Source organism: Acomys minous (assembly GCF_964271855.1).
Source record: "Acomys minous genome assembly, chromosome: 13".
In the NCBI taxonomy this organism is placed as follows: Eukaryota; Metazoa; Chordata; class Mammalia; order Rodentia; family Muridae; genus Acomys; species Acomys minous.
This window is the reverse complement of record NC_140495.1, coordinates 72,279,665-72,305,602: the sequence shown is the minus strand read 5'-3', so window position 1 is coordinate 72,305,602 and position 25,938 is coordinate 72,279,665. Positions and strand designations below refer to the sequence as shown.

Genomic DNA, 25,938 nt, shown 5'->3' with positions numbered 1-25,938 from the left:
ACTCTATCGGTCTTTCTAAGCATTTCCGAATTGAATGTTTCACTTGCATTTTTTCCCAAATGCTAACATGGACGGAAGTCTTCAAACTGCGCGATGAGTTCTCTTCATGCTCTGTATTTACGTATCAGGGTTTTGTTTCCTTCAAGCAAATTCTTGTTCCCCATTCATTAAAGATGTTTTTGTAGAAACATCCACACAGGGTGTTGCGGATGAAGTTGTCCTCCAATTCACCTTAATTTTCTGTTTGCTTTGAAGAGACCGTGGGCAAACATCACTTTGCAGTAGCCAAATTGTTCCCTATTCACATTTTCATCAGTCCTACTGCACGACTGCCTGCAGGTCAGCAGGCTGGAAACACAGTAAATTGGCAATTCAGAAACTAGATTTTAGTGAGCAAAGAATATTTTTCATCTGAATGCATTAGTGCCTCGTCTGCCAGACTTGAACACCACCCAAACTCCAACTGGATGCATCCACGTGCTCTAGGATGAGAGGGTTCCTTTTCCCTGGTTTCCCATGCTGTTATGAAATAGTTCGACATTATTGTATTAAGTTCACCTTAAATATAGAATTGTAAAAATTAAGTAAAAGCTAATATAGGAAGAATGCCATTTCATAAAATGACTAAAGTTCAGAATGCTAATTTTTGTGTCTCATTTCTTTCTTAAGGGTGTCCCACTCAATGAAGGAAATGGCATGAGCAGTTTATATAAAATCCAGGTACCTCCATGTCTAACTATCTACAAGCATTTTCCAGTTACAGATTTCGACCAATTCTTCTCATCTGTTTTTTCTTGTTTTGAAGGGAGGAGTGAGTGTTCCCAGTTACCCAGGACCACCAGGCCCCCCGGTAAGTACAGACGGATTATCTTTAAGTGCTTTAAGGTGGACCACAATAATGATTGGGGTTAGGGGTCTCTCTCAAGCTCCCTGAAAGCTGAATGTCACAAGTGTAACCAGATTTTACAGAGGGGTATATTAAAAGTGAACATGCACAAAGCTTTAATCATGGAAAATATTTAGCATAGCAGTGTCAATAATTCACTGCCAATCAAAATTCTGCATCTATGTCCAATCGTGATCATAGAAATAGCACCATGCTGTTTCTTTTGAGTGGTCTTATTTTAATGATGTGGGGGGGGGTGTATACATGGGTTATACAGGCAATGCCTGTAGGAGCCAGAAGAGAAGGCTGGGTTCCTTGGAGTTAGAGTTACAGGTGGCCCACCCATCAGGAGTGCCGGAACCTGAATTCGGGTTCCCTGGAAGAGCGTTATGTGGCCTTAACCACTGAGGCATCTCTCTAGACCCCAAAGTATGTGTTTCTTCATTTTATTCTTCAAATCCAAACATAAGCAAAAAATGCTTCAGAGTCTCTAATTGTGCTTTGATCATAATTAAAATATCTTTCAACACTTTTCTTCCAGGGCCCAAAGGGTGATCCTGGCCCAGTGGTATGTATGTTCTTACCTCTGTGTAGTCTTTGCTAATACTAGAAAGGGCACCAGGCAAAGATGGCCTGCCTTCTTAGGTGTGCACCAGTTAAGGTGTCAGAGACAAGGAAGCAAATAAAGAAATGCCAGCAGATGTGTTCTTTATTTCCTGGATGCATTAGTCCTGATTCTGTCCCTGCCCTTGAGGTTGGACCGTTTCCATCAGCATGTTTTTAAAATCATCCTCTGATGTAGGAAGGCACAAATAATGCCTTTGATAAATGGAACACTTCGCTCTAATGGCCTTCGTTTGATGATTGATTCAATTTTAAGTAGCTTGTGGAAGAGAAATACTTAAGGGAGAGAAATTCCTTAATATATCTGACACCTCACCAACAAAAAAAAGGGGAAAGGACTGCTTATTTACTTTGCATGTCTTGGGCAATTATTCTGTAGGGAGTGCAGGCTGTCGGAAGCCTGCTTATTGAGTGGAACATATCAGGAGGTTAACACTCAGCAGGGAAGGAGATCATGTCCTCCAGCTGCCCAAAGGATGATAATTGTTCTCAGCATCTTTCTCAAGCGTGGAGCATCACTACAAAAGTTCTGCCAAATTCAATTAGATTCCCTTTAACCTTTGGCATTTCTTTTCCTGCCATGTCCTTTTCAAGCATATAATCCATCCTTCATGTTCCATTTGTATATCCCTTTAACCTTTGAGGAAAGAATTGAAACTTAAATGTACCTAATACTGAAATAAGCTTCCAAACGGCTTTCTGTTGCTATGTGGGGGGGAAAAATGTGTTGTTATTATGGTAGAAGTTGGTAAAACTGTCCGAATAAATGTTAAACCAGGGAAGTGACAAGCCATGGAACGTAGCTTTTACAAAAGAGATTATCAAAGAAACTGTCTTTGTTACTGGGAAATATATATTAGAGGTCTATTTGATTTGTCCTAAAATAATTATTTCATGTTCTTAGTACTATATTCTGAATGCCAAATGCGTTATGTGGATGGTTCTTTTCTTTTTATAATTAGTTACCCTTTCTGTGTTTGCAACTTTAAAAAAACTATTATATGTGTACATCTAGGACGATATTGTCGATTTTTTCTTTCTAGTTTTTCATCATATTGATAAAAATTCCCACCAAGTTTACGTCTATAACAGACTTAGAGAACAGGACCCCTCTGAGTCATATAGATAAATTTAGATTTCTCAATGACTTTTCTGGAACATTCTTTAAGTTCCCATGCTAATAATTGCAGGTTAAGGTGAGAAATGTTTTAAATATTATACTAAAGAATAAATTATAATTTATTACCACCGGGAAGAAGCTGGTCAAAAATTGAAGACTATTTCGGTAAAATTTGAAGAAATTAGGCCCCATATTTCTTAGCTGCAACAGGACAAATAGCAAAAACTAATTGAAGTATAGGCTCTGTGTTTAGAATACAAGCTGTGTGCATGGAACACAAAAACAGAATATAAAGCCACGAAATCAAATAGTGTGTGAACATTCATGCTTAGCATACAAAAAACAAATTCTTGAAACTACTCCCTTGGGTCCCTGTACACGCCTATGCGCCACCCTCTTCATCCACCACCACTTGTGGTATAGAGAAACTATGCCCCATCACACAAGAATAAGCCAGGAGAGAGAAAGAGAGGGCTGTACCTTCCAGAGTACATATTTGAAAAGCCAATGTGAAGTGGGTGGGGGAAATTTCCTCTCTGGGTATCCTTCAACTTCCATGACATGTTAAGTCAGCTTTGTGTCACTGTGACTAAATACTTGAGAAAAAACAACTTAGAAGGAGGAAATGGTTGTTTTGACTGGCAGCTTCAAAGGTTTCTGTCCATTGTCAGCTGCTGTGCTGGGCCTTTGGTGAGTCAGAATATATACCAGGGAACACTTATGGGTACTGAGCTGTGGGTCTCCTGGTGGCAGGGAGCAAATGACAGCTTTACTTTATAACGAAGCCCTGTCCCTACAGCCCCATTAAACCATAAATCCACAGTGGGTTAACTGATGAGGTCAGAACCCGCCTGATCCCCACACTGCAGGAAGTTATCAGCTGTTAAACTCATACCCTTTGGGAAGATCTTTAAGATTCAAGAGACAACACAAGGCAATGATAACCATCTGATTAAAGCTCTATAGAGGAAAAAAAAACATGACCTTCAGTTGAATATACTCATAACTGAATGGTTTCCTCATGCAAAACACTTTTTTCTTTAGCTATTCAATATCTAAATGACTTCAATTAAGCATTTAATTACTATCTACTTTCAAATACTGATTAATTAATTGATTGCTTCTTCTATCGTAAGGAAAGACTACTGGCAGTGTAAACAAAGCAACAGCATGGTACCAGAATAGAGTCCATGCATCAGTAACTCAGGGCCTCTTCCACACAGACTTACACAGAGTAGAATCTAAACAACTTTTTTTTTATGATTGACAGGTTATACACTAGTGAGCATTTAAAAAAAAAGTAAAGCATACCAATGTGTACTCTCACTAATTAAGTAGTATGTAATAAGGGAAGAAGCAGTACTGGACATGACAGCTTTAGAAATCATTTTAATCAGATTTGTGTTTTGTATACAAAAATACATCTATAGAGGATAAAATTTGAAGCCTCACTTTTCTGTGTTGCTTTGTTTGTTTGTTTGTTTGTTTGTTTGTTTTGAGACAAAGTCTCACTATGAAGCCCTGGCTAGCTGGGGAACTCTATAGATCAGGCTACCGTGGAAGGCACAAGGATCTGAGATCCAACTGCCTCTGCCTCCCAGGTGCTAGGATTAAAGGCATGCACCACCACACCCAGCCAGTGTTGTTATGCTTAAAACACCTAGTGTCCTGCAAAAATATCTTCAGTTAACAGTCAACACTTTATTAGAACTTATCAAATAACTCTCTACCTATTTCTCTATTTTTTAAATGTTTCTTTATTTTTCTGTGCTTTGTGTGCCTACATATAAATGTGCAGCACATGCATGTAATACCAACAAAAGACCAGAAGACTGCATTGTGTCCTCTGGAACTGGAGTTAGAGGTGGTTGTGAGCTACCTTGTGGGTGCTGGAAACTGAACCCAGGTCTTCTGCAAGAACAGCCAGTGCTCCTAACTGATGAACATCTCTCTGAACTCACTCTACATCTTTCTTAATCAAAATGTTTATTTGTTCAAATCATCAGCATCTTTCAACATACATTTTTCCAAATATGTTACTTACAGGCCATGTCTAGGACCATGCAATAGAAACATATAAAGGATTTTTTGTTTAGTTTTATTTTCTTAATGCTAGTCTATCTCTTTTCAGTACCTGTCAACTTGAGCAATGTCTTAGAATTATTGAAGGTACCACTCCTAGGATTATCTTTCTAAGCATTTACAATCCCTGTTAAGGGTGCTACCTCCTGCTTTGAGAGCTCCAGCTTCATTCACTCTTAAAGATTTCAATATTATACCATAAGCTAGCAGCCCCAGGCATCTCACAAATTAGCGCACTTTATTAAAATATGCTTTTAATTCAAATCTTACTGAAATTAGTGTTATTAATATACTAGAGGGATTCGTCCTGATTAGATTCCTAATCAGAATAAGAACAATTAATCTGAAAATGGACTCATGCCTGGAGAATAGCTGTACTTCCCAAATGATTTCCTTACATCTACTGCTTGAAATAGAGGATACCATTGACCTGCCAAGTTTCATATTAGTGCTGAGGTGCTTTGGACATAAAGACCATGACTTTAAAGCATTGCTTATAAGCCTTTGGTCATTGTTTCTACATGTTTTGTTTCCCTATTTTACAGGGAGAGCCTGGTGAAATGGGCTTGCCAGGACTAGAAGGATTTCCTGGTATAAAGGTAAGTAGAGTAGTTAAAAATATATTCACTCAATTTTTTTTAATTGTATTTACCTGCTACAATGCCAGTAACTGCTTCATGTTCATGAATGTACATAGAGGAATTTTTACCCAGCAATATGACTACTCTGGCAAGGTCCCCCTCCAAATCTCTAGGTCTGTGAGATCCATCTGTAATACAGATACCCATAGCATACACTTTTAATCACTCTGGCTGGAATATAGACATGATACACCTTTAATCCCACTGGGTGGAATTTAGCACACACCTTTAATCCCAAACAATGATGTCTAATTGAGGGACAGACAAAGTGGCAAATCAGAGAAAGATTAGACAGAATGAGTCAGAGATGGTATACTCCCAACTCTTGTGAGAAAGAGGCTACTTAAGAGCATCACAGAGAGTAAAACACACAGTACAGGATGAGGAGAGTACAGTATAGGCATACAGTGGCGTTCTTAAAGACAGAGTACAGTTCAGTGCAGTTCAGTTGAATTCAGTTGAGTTCATGCAATTCAGTCTGTGGAGTTCAGAGTCAGTGTTTACAAGCAGAGTAATTCAGTGAGAAGAGAAGGCAGTTTGAACCAGTCAGCCTGGAGAGGAGTTTTGAGCCAGAACTGCTGATTGAACCAGGAAGCCAGAGTTCAGAAAGAACTAGAAAGGGTAAGCTTATTCGGCAATAAGTCTCAGAGGCTGAAAACATTTCAGGCAGACTGAGGCTGGAAGATGAAGCCTTCAAGGTCCAGGTCACAGATAATTAGATTGTAGAGCGGCTAGAAGCTTCCAGGCCTAGACCTAGGGATACTTAGACAGACATGCTCTGGGCTCAGCCCAATCCATGTGTTTGTAAAGCTCTGGAATGGCTCCTATCTCATCCTCTCTTCTAAGAAAATAAGAACATTTGCAATGTATAAGGGAACAAAACAAATGAAACTTGTATACTTATGGGATCTGTTTTCTAGGAACTAATGGGAAAAATTAAAGTAGAACAGGTTGGGGCTGGAGAGATGGCTCAGAGGTTAAGAGCACTGACTGCTCTTCCAGAGGACCCGGGTTCGATTCCCAGGACCCACATGACAGCTCATAGCTGTGTATAACTCTAGCTCCATGGATCTGACAGTCTCACACAGATGTACATGCAGTCCAAACACTGACTCACATTAAATAAGTAAATAAACATATTTTTAAAGGAAAAAGTAGAATAGATTAAAGGGTATTACACCTGCTTGATAGGGGCCCTCCCATATCAGCCATATGACATCCAAACAAAGCAAGAGCTGGGCAGTGACTTAAAGGAGGTGAGTTAGCCACCTCCTCATAAGACTGAAGAAAGACTAATTCATGGAGCAACAGCAGCAACAGATGTAAAGGCCCTGAGACAGGCCACTCACTCCAGGGGATAACAGGAAGGCAAGTGTGTGAATACAGAAGTCTTGGATAAAGAGGTCTGAAAAGTGGGAACAGGGTAGTAGGTGGCCCCCAGCACATCAAGCAGTGCTGCTCAGTGTGACCACTGGAGGAACAGTACTGTCTTGTACCCGTAGCTACGAGGGAAAGAAGAGATTGAAATAAGCTCCAGCATTAGCCAATATTCTAGTTTGCTTTTTGTTGCTGTGATAAAATATTCTCAACAAAAGCAACTTGGGCAGAACAAAAGGGTTTGTTTGGCTTACACTTCCATGTAACATCTCCCCGACAAGAGAAGTCAGGGCAGGCACTCAAGCAGAAACCTGGAGGCAGAAGCTGAAGAAGCCATGGAAGAGTACTGCTTACTGACTTGCTCTCCTTGTCTTGCTCAGCTGGCATTTTTATACAGCCCAGGACCACCTGCCCAGTGGTGGCATCACCCACAGTGCTCTGGGCCCTCTCACATTCATCATGAACTAAGAAAATGTTCTGCAGACATGTCCATTTGGGCCAGTCTGATGGATTCGATTCCCCTGTTGGGATTCCCTCTTACCAGGTGTCTCTAGTTTGTTTTAAGTTGTCATAAATGAATCAGAACATCTAGTGATTTTGATGATAATTGTCTTGCAGATGTGGGATTAGTAAATTTATCTTGACTCATGAAGTATTAGAAAATAAGTAAACTCAGGCTCCAAGGCAGGAAGTTGAATAAGCACCAACAAAGGGGCTTATTTGCCATTGTAAAGACTTTATCTTTCACTCTGAGCAAAATACACCAGAGCCACTGGTAACAGTGACAATGCAGCCAAAATGTTTGGAGGGAAACAAAACCAGCTAGAAGATGGTGTTTCCCAGTTGTGAAATAAATGCCTACAAAGAGGAAAATGTTATTTCACCTCATAGCTTGAGAGGTTTCCTTCAGGATCAGTTGGCCCCATTGCTTTTCAGTGTATGGTGAGGGCGTACAATATGAACGAGCATACGGTAGCCAGAGAGAAACAGGAAGGGGCTAGAATCCCTTCAAGGTCATGCCTCCAGTGATCTGAATTTGTTCTAAGAGGCTTCATTAATTAAAAAAAATTTTCCATCTCCCAGTGGCACCATAGGCCAGTGAGCAAGTCTTCAACACACGGGCCCTTGAGGAATTAGAGCACACACCATTCCAGTATCCAGACGAGAGCCAATGTTGGTTGTTTAGAGTAGAAATAGTAGGCAGAGCAAGAAATGACTGGAATGTAGACACAGTGTGAAGAAAGGATTTTCTGATTAATTAGATGAGGGCAAGGAATAAGGAGTTGTTTAGGAAGACTCCAAGTTTCATGACTAAGCAACTAGCATGATGTGTAGGCATGAACTGAAACAAGGAAGAAAAAAAAAACATAGCCAGATCAGTGCTTACAATTATGTGTGCTTCTCCATACGAGTACAGACTTTCAAATAAAGGTACAGAAAAACAGAGGAATGGGTTTCAACTATGTTCTGGTTTTGATAAGTGAGTACTTAAACACAAATGTATAAAGAGGAGATTAACAGTAAATAATAGGGAAGATGGAAGCCAGTAACCATGGAATTTTAAGGAGGCCTCAAAGTATCAGACCATGAAAGGGAGTCTGAACCATAAATGAGTCAAGGGTCTTGGGATTTTAGTGGTCAAAAGCCAGCGTGTATGAGAATGAAATGCTGGAAGGTCCATAAATATTGACCGTATTTCAGATGTCACTATAAAAACACGAGGCAAGATGATTAGGAGAAAAAGATTTGAGGCGATGAGGACCCTCAAAACAGGAAGCCTTCTGAACACTAATATTTATCATATATGTAAATATTCCCACTGGTTGAAAGTTACGGTATATTCAAGATGAAAAATGAGAATTATATGTTTATGTCCTTTTCCTGATTTTTTTTCTTAAATTTTAGTTGACACATAGTAACTTAGAGGTAAAATATAACCTTTCTATAGGCGCGTACAGTGTATAATACTAAAATCGGTATTATTGTCATGTCACTAGTTCCATCACTGATTACATCTTTGTGACAAGAATATTGAAAATCCACTCCTCTAAATACTGTGAAATAACAGCACGTTAGCACCATTGGCATCTACTGTGCAGTGCAACACCAGGATTTACTTCCATCCAATTGCAACTTGGCATTACCTGAGGAGTCTCTCCACAGTCTTTCCTCACTTCCACACTCTCTCATCTCTGCCAACCACTATTCTACTATGTCTATAACTTAGATCAGGCACTGTTTATTTTTCTTTTAACAGGGGCTTAATATTCTGAAGATATTACTTCCATATATTTATTACAGTTTATATACTAATTGGTTTTTGCCTTTTGTTTCTAACATTAATCTTATTGTAAAAACTTTATTATAGTCAAATCTAAACTATGTTTTTATTTCTTCTTTGGATTTTTTTTAAATAAAAAAAAAATGTTTACTTTCTTTTCTCAACCAAAATCAAATAGTCACTACTAGATTCTTCTAGCTCCTCTATAAGATTCATGCTGTTTTATTTTTACATATCTCTTTGTGTAATTTATATGAAATACAATATAAAGCATTATTTGATCATTAGCTTTACGTATAGCACTTCTCCCTCTTTCCTAGAATTCCTATTATATAGGCTGGTCTATTTCTGAGAATTATATTCTTTTGCATTGACATACTGCTTAACCACATGCCAGCTTTCCATTATGTCAATCATGGCTTTAGTATATACTTAAATATTGGTGTTGCTATTATCTATTATTTTACTAATATGTTCTATTATTCTACTAACATTTTTGTTTCATTCTCTCGTCTATTATCTCAAGTGAACTTTAATATTTTTGCTCAAATGGCTACTGTGTGACAATTGCCTTAAGTTTATAAATTACGCCATTTTCTTAGCCTCCAGATCTCTTTATTTCATGACCTCTTCTGTCCCTAAAGCAAAATTGTGAGGCATGGCTGAGGTGGGACAGCAGAGGTGGTGAGAAAGGCGTCTCAAGGGCTTTAGCTCCAGGCTTTCTGGACTAGGAGCTGGTTGCTTCTAGGGTTTCTCTCTAGACTTTAACTCTTAAACTCTCAGCCTGTTTGGGGCCTCTGGTCATGGCAAGAAACTCCCTCATTTCTGTACTTTAACTCTTAAACTCTTAGGCTGGTAGCCTTGCTATTTAGAAATGATAGTGTGTGTGTGTGTGTGTGTGTGTGTGTGTGTGTGTGTGTGTGTTTAGGGCTAGCCCTAACTCTTGATTTTGTAACAAGGCAGGGCCTGGTGAGATTTCCTTCATACACAATGGCATTTCAAATTACTATTTGAGTAATAATTTTAAAAGTAAGCAGTCTACAGACATCATTATAAGTAGCCATTTCTATTTTCATTTCAACAGGGAGATCGAGGCCCAGCAGGTCCCCCAGGAACAGCCGGCTTATCGGTGAGTTTGGTTCATCTCATCTTAGCTCCTCAGAGCCTGTTCCTCTCCGGACTCTAGTGGGTCTGTTCTTTATTTTTATCTTTCCCTCCTTTTTGTCTCTTGTTCTTCCTTCCGAAGTTTCTTAAGAAATCCAGCTACTCACGGCTCTGCATTAGTGTGGTATTTCAACAACTCTCTATCTTCCGTAGGCCGGGTTCCCATCCTGAGGCCTGTACATCAGTCACCCACATCCCGCTGTAGTCTGCCCGGGTGCTGGCTTCACCCAGGGTTATTAGCACAGCTTTATTGCTGCTAATGCTTCCTCGTAAACCAGGCCTCGATCCTCTCAGTCATTTTTGTTGCTCTCTGCTGTCAAACGCTTTTATCTCATCAAGGTCTTCGCAAATGAATAGGAAGTGCTCCCAGAAAGGTTGAAATCATTTCCCTGAGCCCTTGGGATAATTCTGATCTTCATTCATGATGCCCTCGTTAAAATTTTGTGGTCATGGTTTATGAATAAGAGGCCCATTTATCCTCTTGCCAGGTGACCCTGCAGGGCAAGTCCAGTATTATACCACAAGAAAGTCAGTGGAAACCATATGCGTGGGTGTCAGGAGCACTGTGGAAGATGGGAAAGGGTCCTCTCTCACCCCCACCCCACTGCTGCCATGCTAACACCACTCTGTACCACCCTATGCCCCCTGAAACCTCCAACTACCACCCGTTGCCATTTACCACCCTCCTAAAAAGGCCCACAATCCCTCTGCATTATCACACTTAACTCACGCAAACAAATAATAAAATGCTGCCCATCGTGTATATGCTTTCAAGAGAATGACATTCTTTATAAAATGTGTCCAGATTGAGACGAAATATGTGTATAATTGTAAAGGCAAAAACTGAAAAGTATTTTCTCTAGGAGGCACTCTTGAATTTTCATGGAATCAAGATTCTTTATGAAACGGGGCTCCATGTTTAATCTCATGCCCCCATCACACGCCTGACTCTCCTCCTCACTAGCGTTTGGGGCTCTCTTTCTTGAACTGTACTCAGAGTGCAATTTCAACTTGTTCCCTTACACTCACATTCTCAGACTCACAAAGCAACTCATTTTCCCCGATGCGTTCATCTACATGCACTCATCCACGTCATCAAAATACTTCCTGCCACTATCATAAATTAAGTCTGGCTTCAAGGAATGATTACTGGATACCACTAAAGTAATTAAAACATGTATAATAGTTTCCAAAGATGGTTTACATGAACAATTCTAGAAGTATTTTTGGCGGCAGATATTTGGATGCCTAACATCTGGTCAGTTTACTTTAAAAGGAGATTTCATAACTCTTAAGAGCACTTAGAAAATCCAGGATGAGGGAAGAATGAGAACTCGGTCTTCTGCACATGTGCGGTTGTGTGACTTAAAATACATCTTTATCTTTCAACTCGGCCTCAGAAAATACAACAGTTAAGGGGGCCTACAAATAGTGATAATGAATAAAAGACAGTGGCAATGTCCTCAGTGCCAGTGTGTCACACACTTTCAAATGAGTACATGTTAAATTTTATAATATATAGAGATATAGAGATATATTCAAGTACTATCTAAAATAATAGAGATGATTATTGTAGTCAAAGCAAAGATAAATATCAGCTAGGCATGACATGACCACTCAGAGAAGGTCTACAGGACCCAATCCTGCCATTTCTATCACATTCTGTCTCTTTCCAGTGCAGCCAGGGCTACCCAGGGCGTTCTCTAGAATGTCTTTCTTTCTCCCTTTTCTGAGGGGTATCTCCTACCAGAATTCTAAAGCAGGTTGAAAGGGGGCCCTACCCTTTTAAAGTCTCAGCTGCTCACTCTTACCCTTACAGCATCTTTCCCAGCCACAGTAGCTCAGTCTGGCACTTTGCACTGTAGCATCCAGGCTCTGCTGGACCACTGTGTTAGTCAGCTTCTTCATTGCTGTGGCAGGATACTTGACAGAAGCCACTTCAGGCTCAAAATCCATAGACAACAGCCCAACTGGGCAGGGAAAGCATGGCATCTGGGGTGCCAGGGGAGGGAAGACATTGAGACACTGATTGTCTGCATGTTGGTAGATAAAACAGTGGAGAGCTGGAGAAAAAACCAGAAGGTGCACATAATGTCCAACTCCCCCCCCCCCCCCCGAACACCTGCTAGCCACAGTTGTACAGGGTTACAATCTGCCCAAACTGCCACCGGTTGAGAACCAAGTGCTCAAATGCGTGACGCTGTAGGACACACTTCACATTCAAACCATTAAACACCACCTTCCTGTCTCTGCTACAGGGTCTCCGAGCTTTTGGTTCTTTGGGCATGGCATATGGAGAGTTTTTTTTTGTTGTTTTGTTGTGTTTTTTTTTAAAGGGGAATATTTTCCTCAACCCTTTACCTGAACACAGCCTTTCAAATAAAAAGTCCTTTTTTTTTTCAGATTGTCTTACTGCCAACAGAGAAGCTCCCTTGTGAAACTCAAAACCTGACATAAATTTCCTCACTCCCTGCCTTTTGTTCTAGTTTGCTTTCTATTGCTGTAATTAAAACAAACAAACAAACAAACAAACAAACATTTATAAGAACAACTTGGGAAAGAGAGTTTGCTCAGTTTATATGTCTTAACCACAGTCCATCCCTCAGGGAAATCAGGGTGGGAACCTGGAGGGAAGAACCAAACTAGAGACCAAGCTAACTAGCTTGCAGCTTATGGCTTGTTCAGCCTGCCTTCTTATACAAGCCAGGACCACCTTCCCAGGGGTAGCACCACCTACAGTGGGCGGGGTGGGGGTAGGGGTGTGGAGTGGGGCCAGGGCCCTCCCCCATCAATCATTAATCAAGAAAATGTTCCACAGCCTTGCCCACAGGCCAATTGTGGCACCTGCACCACCGCAGTACCAAGTCGAGGGCGAGGGGCTGCGGATTTAACTCATGCACACACACTCGCACACACAATAACACGGGTCCTTCATGCTAAGAAAGCAGCAGCCGTGGCAGTGGTTTATTATTAATCCCAGAGTTCCAAAGAGCCTTCTTATAGGCAGCCAAACAGGAATCCTCCTCTCAGGTGAAATCCCTCAAGAAGTAATCGCACACAGGAGGAAAAGTCTCCAGGAAGGGAGGGGTGCATTCTCAGAGCAGTAAACATGACTAGCTAACCAAGATAAACACAGACTTGGAAGCTGCTAGAAACAGGACATGAAACAGCAAGACAGACAGGCAGCACAGTCGGGCCTGGTTCCTACACCAATCTTAGAGAGTAATCTTTTCAGTCAAGGTTTTCTCTTCCTAAATGAGTCTAGTTTGCGTCAACTTGACAAAAACTCACCAGCATACCCTCCCCAACTCCCACCCCTCCACCCCACCCCCACTACTCACCTAATCCCATCCCCAGAGTAAGGAAGAGCTACCAGGGAAAAAGACATAACGGATTTCCAATAGTGAAGATACATCGACTTCACGTGTTCAGAAGCATGCCCAGTCTCACCCTCAGCACATTCTAGAGTGGACCTTGCAGTCCCTGGAGTCTTATGTGCACTTGGATTATGTCCTAGTCCAAATACCAGGGTAACCCTTTAAACTCTTAGAAGCTCATGGCATAGTAGCATGGCTCTTAACATATTTTATTTTCTTACAGGGGAAACCTGGTGCCCCAGGCCCTCCGGGAGCTCCAGGGGAGCCGGTGAGCTAACAACTTTAACAGCAGATACACTGTTGTAGTATCTAGGTGCTGTTTAAATTTAAAGAAATGTTTACCAATATTTTTCCCCCTTGGGATATGTTTATAGGGTGAGAGAGGACCTGTTGGAGAAATAGGCTTTCCTGGACCAGAGGGGCCCTCGGGGAAGCCAGTAAGTACTTTTCACCAGCTAGAAACTGCTATTCTAAGAAATGTTCTAAGCACTGTCTCATCACCTTTCTCCTCAGAAGTTTAAGATTTGAGCCAGCAGCTGCAGAAGGAAATACAACCAGGTTCTAAAGATTGAATTTGGGGGTACAAATATGGAATTCCTTCTGCAGTTTTTTCTAGATCTCTATTTTGTGTCATTATATCTTAAGCAATGGTGAAGAGAGGTGAGATTTTCTTTTCTTTTAAGCACTAAAGTTGACTCATTAATTTTTAGGTCTAGTAACTTCAGTAGAGTTAAAAGTAAATGTCCTGTTCCACCCTAAAACATGAAGAAGCTAACAACTTGATGACATATGTTATGTTATGTTATGTCATGTCATGTCATGTCATGTTATGTTATGTTATGTTATGTTATGTTATGTTATGTTAAAGCAGAAAATATTTTCTCAGACTCCTCCTTCATACACGGGCCTGTCCTGACACTGTCATTAATGATCACTGTGACTGTGCCATGCCCAGTGTCCTAAGAGCTTATGGCTCCTGATACAGAGTATGGATATGACATCATGACAGTCATCCCCACCCAGTGTTTAGACATTTAGGCCATACTCTGAGCTGAGGATGTGCTGAGCCTGGAGCCAGAAATGCAAAGTCGCAGGGATTTCTTTTAAAGAATTTTTTTTCATTTAATTCACTTTTTGTGTATGAGTGACTGCATGTGTACATGTGCACCATATGGATGTTGTGTGCGTGTGGAGACCAGAAGAGGGCATCAGATAGCCTGGAACTGGAGTTATAAAGGATTGTGAGCCACCAAGTGGGTGCTAAGACCCAAAGCCAGTCCCCAAAGAGAGCATCACCTGAACCTCTGCGCCCTCTCTCCAGCCCATCAGATTTCCCTTCTGTAGAAGGTCTTAATCATTTGCTGTGGTGTACATGAAAGAGAAGGACTAAAGCTAAGCGGCCCTTAGGACCTCTGACAGCTCAGAGCTGACGCGTTCTGGCGCCATCATCTCCTCAGGAAGGCAATGCAAAAGACAGAGAGCGTATGCTGTTTAGAGTCCGACGGTATGGGTCTAATCCAGAACCCTGCGTGTTCTGTGGGTCAGTTAGGAAGCATGAGATACGGAAAGGCCTGCGTCACTGCCTGCAGGAGGTACTAAGTGAGCACTTGAACATCCCATGCTTCCAATCACCTCCCCTCAGCAAACTTCTCCTCCATCTTGTTAAAGGCTTGAGTTCCCAAGATACAATACCATATGCAACTCTTTTTCAGCAAACAAACATTTTTTTGAGCAATTGTTCCATGCTAGGCAGTGGCTGGTGCTGAAAAGTTCTTCAAGAGGGAGAATCATTCCTGTTTGGGTTAGGTCGCCACCCTACACCCATAAATATACACATATACGCACAGGACTACGTGGGTTTGGTCTGTAATAAAGAGCAGAGATCATCAGGTAGAGAGGGGTCATGTTAAGAGAGGTTCAGGGAGAGCTGGTGGGGAAAATGGGCACGGATATGAACATGTTTCATTGTACATATGCAAGTATGTATGATTTTTTTAAATTATGTACATTTTAAATGTTCAAAGCATGAATTCCAGTTTTACATTTGATGTATCTTTTATTCAGGTGACAACGATTATTTCTCATTCTCCCCTTAATCAGTTTAATCTTCATTGCTAGTGTTCTTGGGGCTAATAAAAATCTTTCAACTATACACTTCAGGTAACACATCCTTAGCTAAAGTACTCTGGGTAATTCCCAGGGTGCTTCAGAGAACTCCTGAGCCTATGCTTGGGTTACCAACTGCGACAGATGTCGGTGTGATTTACAGCAGTGAAAACAGGTGGCTGTCTGCAGCTGTGTCCTTGTGGAATCTGCTCCCGCACAATAAAAGTCTCTCAGGCTTTCAGAGAGCATGTCCGTGCAATGCCTGCTGCCTAGGAAATCACATCCCTCACCTTGATCTCTCTCTTCAAGCCACATCTCAAAGCCACATCTGCGCTTGGGCTCTAGGTATTTGATTTGACCTCACGCCCTTTCCCTCCTTCTATCTTTGATGGGCAATTCTGTCAGTTTTATAGATCTCCAGGCAGGGCTGGCTTTATAGCCACTTCCAGAATACCTTTTGAAAGTCTCCAAATTTCCAATTTCCTAATAAAAAAAAATATTAAAGCGACTGCTTAGTGGTCTCAAAAACTACAATTACAGATTCCCAGCTCTCATTTCCTATCTTTTTTTCAAACTGAAATGTAATGATTTTTCTCCAGCTGTCGGCTTATTTCATGGAATCAGCCCAGAAACAAGAGACAGTGTTTACTAAGAAGGATCCTTCTGCTTAAAATTTGTTAGAAGGTTCTTGTGTTGCTATATTCCTGGAAAGACTTGAGTGCCCCCTTCCTCACGCAGATAGCCAAAGACAGACCAAAGTAAGCTGATACCAGCCAAGCGCAACTTGGTGAACCAGTGTTCACCATTAATTGGCATTACTCACAGGAGTATACGTGGGGAGCTACTGGCAGGAGCACAAATGAGGCCACATTGCCAAGAGCCCACTCCAACATGGAGAATGCTTACAATGCTGGAACCCTGAAGCGTACTACACAACCTTCAGGCAGCTCAACAGGACAGAGTGTCTTTTCTAGACAATTTCATTGTTTCTGGGCCTCTTCCGGGTAGCTCTGCTGCTCTGAGGACGTCTATTACTGCCAATATAACCTTGGGGAAGGAAGAGCATAGTAAATACAATCAGTTTCGGGAACTTCCTAAAGATTTTGAGTTGTATATCCTGAGGTTAACTAGCTTCCCTGCAGGATGGAGTGTTTTACCTCCCTTTAAAATATCCTGTGTCTTAAGAAACTGCCTTCTAAGATGGAAGGCTTTATCTCAGAGAAGTTGCTGCACAACAAATATACATAAAAATAAATTAATAATAATAATAATTGTTATTATTATTATTATTATTATTATTATTATTATTATTATTATTATTATTATCCATATCTCAGCCGCCCAGTGCTTTGGGGCATCTTCATTTGTCCTAGGAGATGGAGGAAGCCATCTTGGATGACTACTTGAGTGAATGCCACTTTCCATGTAGTTGTACCTACTCTTTAGTTGTAAACTCATTCTTACACTCTCCTACGTGTGCTTGAAAGTGCTGGTGCTACTCAGATGAAGCGAATCCCCAAGTCTAGAACCAGGAAAAGGCAGCCAGAATTTGTATTCAAGGCCACAAGGCTATACTGACTTTATAGTCTATTTGCCCTACAGACTCGCCAAGATATGAGAAGAAATATGTAATGTAATTTTTGTGTGTTTAACTATGACTGTGTGCAGATATGGGATAGAAATGTTGTTTTGTCTTTTTAGGGCATAAATGGAAAAGATGGATTACCAGGTGCTCAGGTATGGGGAAAAAACACTTTAAATAGTATGAATTCTTAAATTTTCTAACCTATAAGTATACCTCAAATGCTCTACCATTTAGATCAGTCAGACTAATGATCTTGGCAAGCAGTGGGTTTTAGTGTTGATATCTGTTTTCCAGGGCATCATGGGTAAACCTGGTGACAGAGGCCCCAAAGGAGAACGCGTATGTATATCACCACTGTGGTTGCTGCTCATGTCTGTCTGATACAGCTGTTCTGTCACTTTGGCCACACAACAAAGCACGTAGACAATGTTGATGCTGCCAACATGAAATGGCTAGGGTGTATATAATACACGATCTCTACCAGGCATAGAATATGACTCTTAAGCAGGTCATGCGGCAGACGTGCCTGTTATTTGTACACATCTGAGTCTACTTTTCTATTCCAGTTTGGAAAGTCTTCTACCACCCTCCCGAGACACAAATATCCATGGTAACCACCACCCAAATTCTTTTGCCAACTAAGGGATTCCTCACCCACAGTGCTATTGATACTTAGAGGCTGGTGTGTTTTGTGATGTTTGGCTGTCTTGTACATTGCAGAATATTAGTAGCATTGCTGGGCCCATCGTCTCTCCAACTGTCACTAACTAAAACATCTTTAGACATCACTAATGCCTTCTAGGAAGCAAAACTACCCAGGCTGAAAACCACTGACCCATGGGAATCCTGAGTGGATTAAGGAGCTGTGAGGGTGAAGAGAAGTTGAAAGGAACTGAGTTTGAGGTTACACACGCAGCTCTGGGCTGCTGACACTGTCACTGACTCTTATTTGTGTTTTCTGTAATGAATCTTAATTTCCTACCAGGACTCGTGTCCCTGAAGCAAGTTCCTCAGACCTTGTTACTTTGCATGAGTCTACTTAGGGCTGCTCTTATGTATGTGGCCACATATGTGTTTGTGTATTAGTATCTAATGTATTATGTTTTTTTTAGTGTTACACAAGTAATTCATAGTAATGGAATGAGGTATGAAAAACAAGATAACATAAATTTAAGAAGAAAAAGTCTTCTAGGCATCCTTACACTTGATAATTTGAACATATTTCAATCTTTCACTCTTATCTATATTCAACATAAAACATGTATTCCTTTGAAATTGGATTGATGATGTTTTGTAAACATATTTCCTACTGGCAATATTCAATGATGGCATATGGCTAGGCCCCATATTCTAAGCAACTGTTTTCTCTCCAGTTTTTTTAAACATCTATTTTTTAAGAAAATGTGTGTGTGTGTGTGTGTGTGTGTGTGTGTGTGTGTGTGTGTGTATCACAGCATGCTTGTGGAGATGAGAGGGCAGCCTACGTGAGTCAGTTCTCTCCCTCTACCATGTGGCCTTTGTGGATTAAATCCAGGACATCAAGTATCAAGTGACAGGTGCCATGTGCAGTTTCAGGGCTGAAATGACAATCGGTGGTGGGTACCAGCTCAGCTATCTCACCAGGCCCCACACACATAATTTTGAGGTTTTACCTAATCATAAAAAATAGATCATAGATCCAAATGTGCTAGTATTTTTTAATCTTGAAAATGTATCCAGACATGAGTGGAGAACCACTCTAGAAACCAATCTAGCACTTTCCCAGAAAATTGGGAATAGGTCTACCTCAAGACCCAGCTATACCACTCCTGGGTAGATACCAAAAAGGAGCTCCACCATACCACAAGGACACTTGCTCAACTATGTTCAGAGCAGCTTTATTCGTAAGATAATGTCATTGATTTTATGGCATCTGTTTTCTTTCAACATGGCTTCTATATCCCCTTTTGTACTCTATGATCACATTAATACCTATCATTGTTCACTTTTCATTTTTTTAAATCAAAACAAATACAGATGAGCTTTTTGCAGACCATTACAGATAAGGGCATAGTATGGTAAATGCTGGGTAGCCTCCAGCATCCGTCCATCATATTTGGCTCAGACCTCACTTCCTCGAGACAGACTATTAAACATTGAGAATGTGTAACTGAAGGTTACACTCCTTCCCTCAGGCATACACAGCACACACCTGGAGCAAAGGTAATGTTACAAACCCTGTTCTTGCATTCAGATACATCTAGAGTCATGTTACTGCTAATTCCCACATCTTATTCAACAAAGTCTTAAGGTTTATGTATGCTCCTCAGCAAGCCAGCTCAGAGGCAACTGCCCTTCCACCCGCCCCAGTCACTGAGAGACTTTGTTACAGTTCTCCCTGGGTTTCCTGAGTGATGTATGTTTTTATCACTGATTACATATGCAAACCCATTTAAAAGTGGACTATAGAAGAAACTACAAAGGATCTAACAAAGGCCAAATAAAAATGCAAAATGGGAGATAACCATGCGATTTAGAACAGGTTTTGGGATTTTCTAGGTGAAAAAATCTCAGAGATGTGCTCCCGAGACAGGGTTCCTCTGTTTAGCCTTGGATGTCCTGGACTCTCTTTGAAGACCAGGCTGGTCTGGAACTCGCAGAGATCTTTCTGCCTCTGCCTCCCTGTGTGCTGGGATTACAGGCGTGCACCACTGTGCCTGGCTGACAACCTCCTTTTATAAGTATAGAAGAGACCCAGCCCTGAAGCGACAGTAGGTGCTGACTTTCAAAAGGGACATAATTCTAGACCACATGAGAACAATTATCATGGTCACTAGGACCTGTATGCTGAGCAATTCCACGGAGTCAGACATTGTTTTAAGCATCTTACTTGGAAGCATCAATTTTCAACATTGCCCAAGCTAAGAGATATTATTAATATTACGATTCTCACGTGCTAATGGTACAAGCTGGGGTACGGAGTGGAAGTATATAATCCAAGGGTCCACAGTAAATGAAGGCCAGGATGAGCCCAGGACTTTTGATCTTAACCACAGCTGACACATTACTAGAAAGAATGATTCCTTATCTTCTTTTCCCCAAACAGGGTGATCAGGGAATTCCAGGAGACAGAGGTCCACAAGGTGAACGTGGAAAACCAGGTCTTATGGGCATGAAGGGGGCTATAGGTCCTGTGGGGCCCCCAGGAAGCAAGGGCTCCATAGGATCACCTGGCCACCAAGGCCCTCCAGGCTCTCCAGGAGTCCCTGGCACTCCGGTAAGTAGAGCCCTTGGCTTAACTGACTATGTCTCTTTTTTATATAATGAAATAAATGATGATGCTTTTTAAATATATAAAATGAGCTGGTTCACACCATTATTTAATGTTATATGCCAGGTCCTCTGTTGGCACCTACATTGCATCCTGGATCTTCACAGACAAACTGGAAAAATGGGTTCCTTTCCCTCATCTGTTTATAAATGCAGAAGCAGAGTTGTCTTGATGGAGATCAAAGCATTATTAAGAGGGCCAAACCCAGATCTGGCTGACTCCAAAATCATTGTTTGGTTTGGGTTGGTGTATGGTTTGGGGTTGTTTAGTGTGATGGGGGGGGGGTGGTACTTGAGACAGCATCTTGTGGTATATCCCAGAGTGGGATGGAACTCAGGACCCTCTGGCCACTACACATGCACCAGACCACACTTAGTTGCCCCTCACACAGACATACACATCTGCTTCACACCGGGACTCTGCTCTGGCCACCAGAGCAAACCTGCCCTGAGGTGGGAACTACCTAGGCCAAGCGCATGAACACCTAAAGCAGCCTTTATCTTACTAATATTTCAGGAAGAAAGGTGGGAGGCCATTCGGCTGAGTTTAGTCTGTAAACCTCTGTGACAGGAACCAAGGAGGATTCTGGGATGAAGGAAAAGAGTTTAGGACACACTTTCCTCAGACTAGTGAAAAGCAGAGCATTCCCTAAATCCTCCTACCTTGTTATTTTTACCTCATTGCTAAACTGTGCCTGCAGAAAATCTGTTATCTCCCAATTGTCTGTAGCCATGCATGTTTCTCTATTTATAGAAGAAATATTAGCACCATTGGTTATAATCCTGCCCCACAGCTTGTAAAGCAACTATGAACTTCAGCTTATCCAAGCATTTGATCAAATGGTATTTATGGCCCAAAATTGTGCCCTGCCAGAAACATCGTGCTTGACAAATGTGTATCGACAAAAGTATTCCAAACCCAGCATTTCTGTTCCTTAGCCACTTGTGTTCTGCCTTATTTTGATAGACATTCTTTTTCCTCCTTTAGGCGAATGCTGTTTCATTTGAAGAAATAAAAAAGTACATTAATCAAGAGGTCCTAAGGATTTTTGAAGGTTAGGCTTGCTTCATAATACCCCCAAATTTTTTCACCAGGTCTCATTTCCCATCTCAGTGTGGGGAATCCCCTCAGTGACATTCTTGAATTGTGACAGCAGTCTTAGCAGAGCCATTTCATGGAGAGACAGATCCTTTTGACAGAAATGTATACTCTATATTGTTAAGTTTTCTCTTTAAACTTCCTTTCCTCACTGTTTGTCTATACAGCAACACAGGTAAAGTACCTTCTATTCATGTAATTGTCTTTCAAGTGTTTCTTTTTTGTTGTTGTTGTTGTTGTTTTTGTTTTGTTTTTTGTTTTTGTTTTGTTTTGTTTTGAGACAGGGTTTCTCTGTGTAGCCTTGGCTGTCCTGGACTCCCTCTGTAGTACAGGCTGGCATCGAACTCACAGCGATCCGCCTGCCTCTGCCTCCCGAGTGCTGGGACAACACAGGTAAAGTACCTTCTATTCATGTAACTGTCTTTCAAGTGCTTAAGTGTTTCAATACCCATCACACTCCATGTGTATTTTTTCTGTGAGGTAAGTATATCCACCCCGGGGAGGTGCTTACTTGACCAATGAGTGTTTTAACAAGTGGGTTACAATGTCTTTTGATCTAGACCAGGGTCAGCAAACCAAAGACTACCAGCCACTTCCATCTGCGACAGATGGACTTGTGTGTGGCCCACAAGCTGAGAATGGCTCTTGCATATTTGATAGATGGCTTCCAATCCTTATTTTTTAAAAGATCAAAATGACATTTTAAAATGTCCTGAAATGCAGATCTGTCTTCTAATAACATGTTTTGGGGTACAGTCATGCTCACCCCTTTTCATACTTCTCCAGTGCTCCAGGCTATCCAATTCTTCAATTGAACAGATGTGACAGACTTCATGTAGCTAGCAAAGAATTAAATATTCATTATCTGACCCTTTTCAGAGTAAGTTTGTCTACCCCAGCTCTAGATGTTTAAGCCAAAGATAGCACTGTTTTAAAAACAAAACAAAATGGTGTCTTATATATCCCATACTGGCCTTGAATTCTCTGTGTAGTCTGAGGATGGCCTTGAACTCCTGATGTTCCTGCCTCTACCTCACAAGTGCTGAGATTGTAAGCATGCACCACCATACCTGGGTTATTAATGCTTTTCTGGGGGCTGGAACCAGGGCTTCCAAGCATACTGGTGAGCACTCTGCTGATTGAGCAATATACCCAGGCCATCGTTGCTTTTTCCACGCAAGTTAGGTCTTGCTAACTTTTTGAGTCATCAGTTAACAGCATAATTCTTCCCTCTGAAAAGTTTTTAAAACCTAAGAGTTTCTCCTTGTGTATTATTTTTTAAAACCTCAAATAGGTGAATTATATTCACTATTGTTAAACTTCAAGTGGCTTTAGTGGGAGAGCATTTTCCCCACATGTCTAAGGCCCTGGGTTTGACTTCTAGTACACACACACACACACACACACACACACACACACACACACACAAATTAATTAAATAGGATGTCCTCCCAATAAACCAAACCAAAATAAAATGAAATTCAAGTGTTTATGCTCTGACATCGGTCCAACCTGAATATATCGTTTATATTTGTGGAAGGTAAGATGGCTGACTCTCACAACTTTGTGTTGTCTAAGTGCATACGCATGTTATTGTTCTACTTGCTGATGGAAATGTTGAACTTATACATCAAGAGCTGGAACAACAGGGTGGCTTAAGGGTAGAGGTGCTTGCTGCCAAGCCTGACAGCCTGAATTCCATCTCTAGGATCCACACGGTGGAAGGAGAGGACTGGTTCCTGCAAGTTGTCCTCTGACCCTCTGACCCCTACACACACACCTTGGCATACTTGCCGTGTATATACACACACTATAAGAATAATAATAAATAATAGAGTAGTTGTAGCAAAGTGTGACTGTTTTAAGTTTTTAAGTTAAACTGAGGCTTAGGCCTTTCAAAATGTCCTCAGATTCCTTCTGCTCGCTTGTAAGTCATCTACCAATCTATCGTTTAGTGAACTTTAAATCCATATATTTGCTCTACATCTCTGCATAAGAATTACATGATTTTGTCAGGTGACTCACTAAAGCCACAACCATTCCCCTCAACTGTAAGATCCACAAAGTGGGAATTACCTGTTTTGAGCAAAGAAACCTGCACTGGGTCTCATGACTCCTGCCTCTTTTGCTAATAAGCACCATAAGGCAAAAGCTGGTTACTAACTCTGTAAGGAATAGGGACACAAAGTGCCCTAATTCTATACTGAGCCCTTCAGCTGCAGGTGGAGCCCTGATTATTTCAAGCAATAATTTATACTGGAGACCCGAATCTCACTGCTTGGAAGAAAGCTGTCTTGTTTCACTTGACCAACTGAGAAAGCGCAGAGTCACGCTGGGGCTCTTAGCTGCTTTGGTAACAGACAAGAATATTTTAGTGAGAATTCGTGTTGCTCCTTCATGGTTTTCTTTATCTCTACTGCCTGTCCTTACCTTGCCCTAAGGGATAACTTATGAAAACAATTTCTTACTTATTTTTTAACTGCCAGGATTTTTTGTAACTTTAACACTTAAATTTGCAGATTTCCTTTGTTGTTGTTGTTTGGTTGTTGGTTTTTGCGTGTGAGAGAGGGGGGGGGAGGGAGGGGGGGCGCTCTCAAGCACCATGAAAGAGATGCTAAATTTTCCCACCATAACACACACTGGCCTTCACAAGCACTCTTCAACATCCAACCTCAGGAGAGAAAAAGACTTCTCCTACTCCTCGGGAGAACACAGAATATGGACAGCTACGAAGCAGTCAGGTCTCAAGGCAAAATGAAAATGCTCAAAAAGTATTTAAGATTTTAAAGAAAACATCCTAAGAAGCATTAAGCTGAGCATGGGGCCATTCTGATGATGGAGGTCTATGTGACTATCTAGGTATCATGACCTTGAAGCCAACGCTGGACACAGGACCTCCAGGGCCCCACACAGCATTTCCCCCTTCAGTTGACTGTAACCATGCAAAGGGAAACATGAGATACATATCTTTTTTGTGTTGCAACCTAAAGCTCTCATCTCAGTTTTAATTTCTACAGGTGCTGCTGTCACTGATAATCCTTTATCTTAGAAATAAGATCTGAATTGCAGTTTCTTAAAGGTTCCTGTCAGCACCATATTTAATAAACAGTTCAGCAGTTGGGCTGCCTTCTGAAGGCTAAATGGCAGTCACAGAAACTAGGCTGGAGTGATAACCCAGAGGTTACGAGTATGTACTGCTCTTGCAGAGAACCCAAGTTTGGTCCCCAGCCCCTACTCCCAGAGGCTCACATTTAATTCCATCTAGAGGATCAGATTCTCTTTTCCTGCCTCTAAGGGCACCTGCTCTTATACGGCCACCACACACACATACACATAATTTCAAAATGAAAATAAATCTTTTTTTTTAAAGGGACATCAGAAATTATAACCAAATATTATCAGAAAGAGAAAAATGCCACGCTGAGGTACATCAGATGCTGGTTTTGTAGGTTCACTGCACACTGTATATGCGCGGCCCATGACATCCTTTCCCATGTACTCAGCCAGTCAAACACCCAGTTACTACCCTCTGAAGAGGGCTCCAGGCTGACCGCACATACCACCTCTGCAGCTATGCCCATAAACAGGTGTGGGTCTCCTCAAGAGAACTGGGGCATTGGTTTTGGCAAATTTACCTAACTTGTACTTCTAGGTAGCACAGCCTCTAAGTCTGTATCCTTCCCCACTGGGTTTCTGCCCCACCAGGAAGCTGACAGGTATGGAATCTTCCCTATGTCTCCCCTGGCTTAACGCTCCATCTCTCCAGCTGCCTCTCATCTAAGGTCCTAATTAGTGGCAGGACACTCTACCCTCAAGAGAGCGTGATTACCTTAAAGACACATATACCTTAGCCTCAATATGCTTTCTTTTTCATTTATTCATTTATTTAATGACTTTTCTGCCTGATCCCAGCCCCCTCCCTTCTTGGCTCCCAGTCCCACCCTCATGCTCTCCTCAACTGTCCCCCCGCCTTCTTCTCAGGGAAGGAGAAGCTCCCAAGGGATACCAACCCACCCTAGCACCTCAAGTCTCAGCAGGACAAAATGCATCCTCTCCCACTGAGGCCAGACAAGGCAGCCCAACTAGGAGAAAGGGACCTAAAGGCAGGCAACAGCCCCTACTCAAGATACCCAATGGAAATCTTTCTCTTGAAACTCCTAAACTTCCATTCCAAGTGTGCTGCCCCCTCTCCCTGTACCTCTCCTGACACCAGCCTGGCAAATCTGCCTTTTCCCACATATAATGCACCTGAAACCTACAGTGTGGTTATTTAGTACTTAAGCTAAT

At 41.5% G+C, this 25,938-nt stretch overlaps 1 protein-coding gene across 6 annotated transcripts in view; it reads left to right on the top strand.

Annotated features, from left to right (window-relative positions):
• Positions 1–25,938, top strand: part of COL19A1 (collagen type XIX alpha 1 chain) — a 324,524-nt gene that overhangs the window by 284,274 nt on the left and 14,312 nt on the right. For all 6 annotated transcript variants that reach the window (XM_084755183.1, XM_084755182.1, XM_084755181.1 and 3 more), the window contains 11 exons: positions 670–720; positions 806–850; positions 1,428–1,454; positions 5,258–5,311; positions 10,096–10,140; positions 13,776–13,820; positions 13,927–13,989; positions 17,360–17,395; positions 17,538–17,582; positions 20,329–20,499; positions 21,541–21,607. In XM_084755183.1, the coding sequence (XP_084611309.1) occupies positions 670–720; positions 806–850; positions 1,428–1,454; positions 5,258–5,311; positions 10,096–10,140; positions 13,776–13,820; positions 13,927–13,989; positions 17,360–17,395; positions 17,538–17,582; positions 20,329–20,499; positions 21,541–21,607 (649 nt within the window). The remainder of the gene's footprint in view (positions 1–669; positions 721–805; positions 851–1,427; positions 1,455–5,257; positions 5,312–10,095; positions 10,141–13,775; positions 13,821–13,926; positions 13,990–17,359; positions 17,396–17,537; positions 17,583–20,328; positions 20,500–21,540; positions 21,608–25,938) is intronic.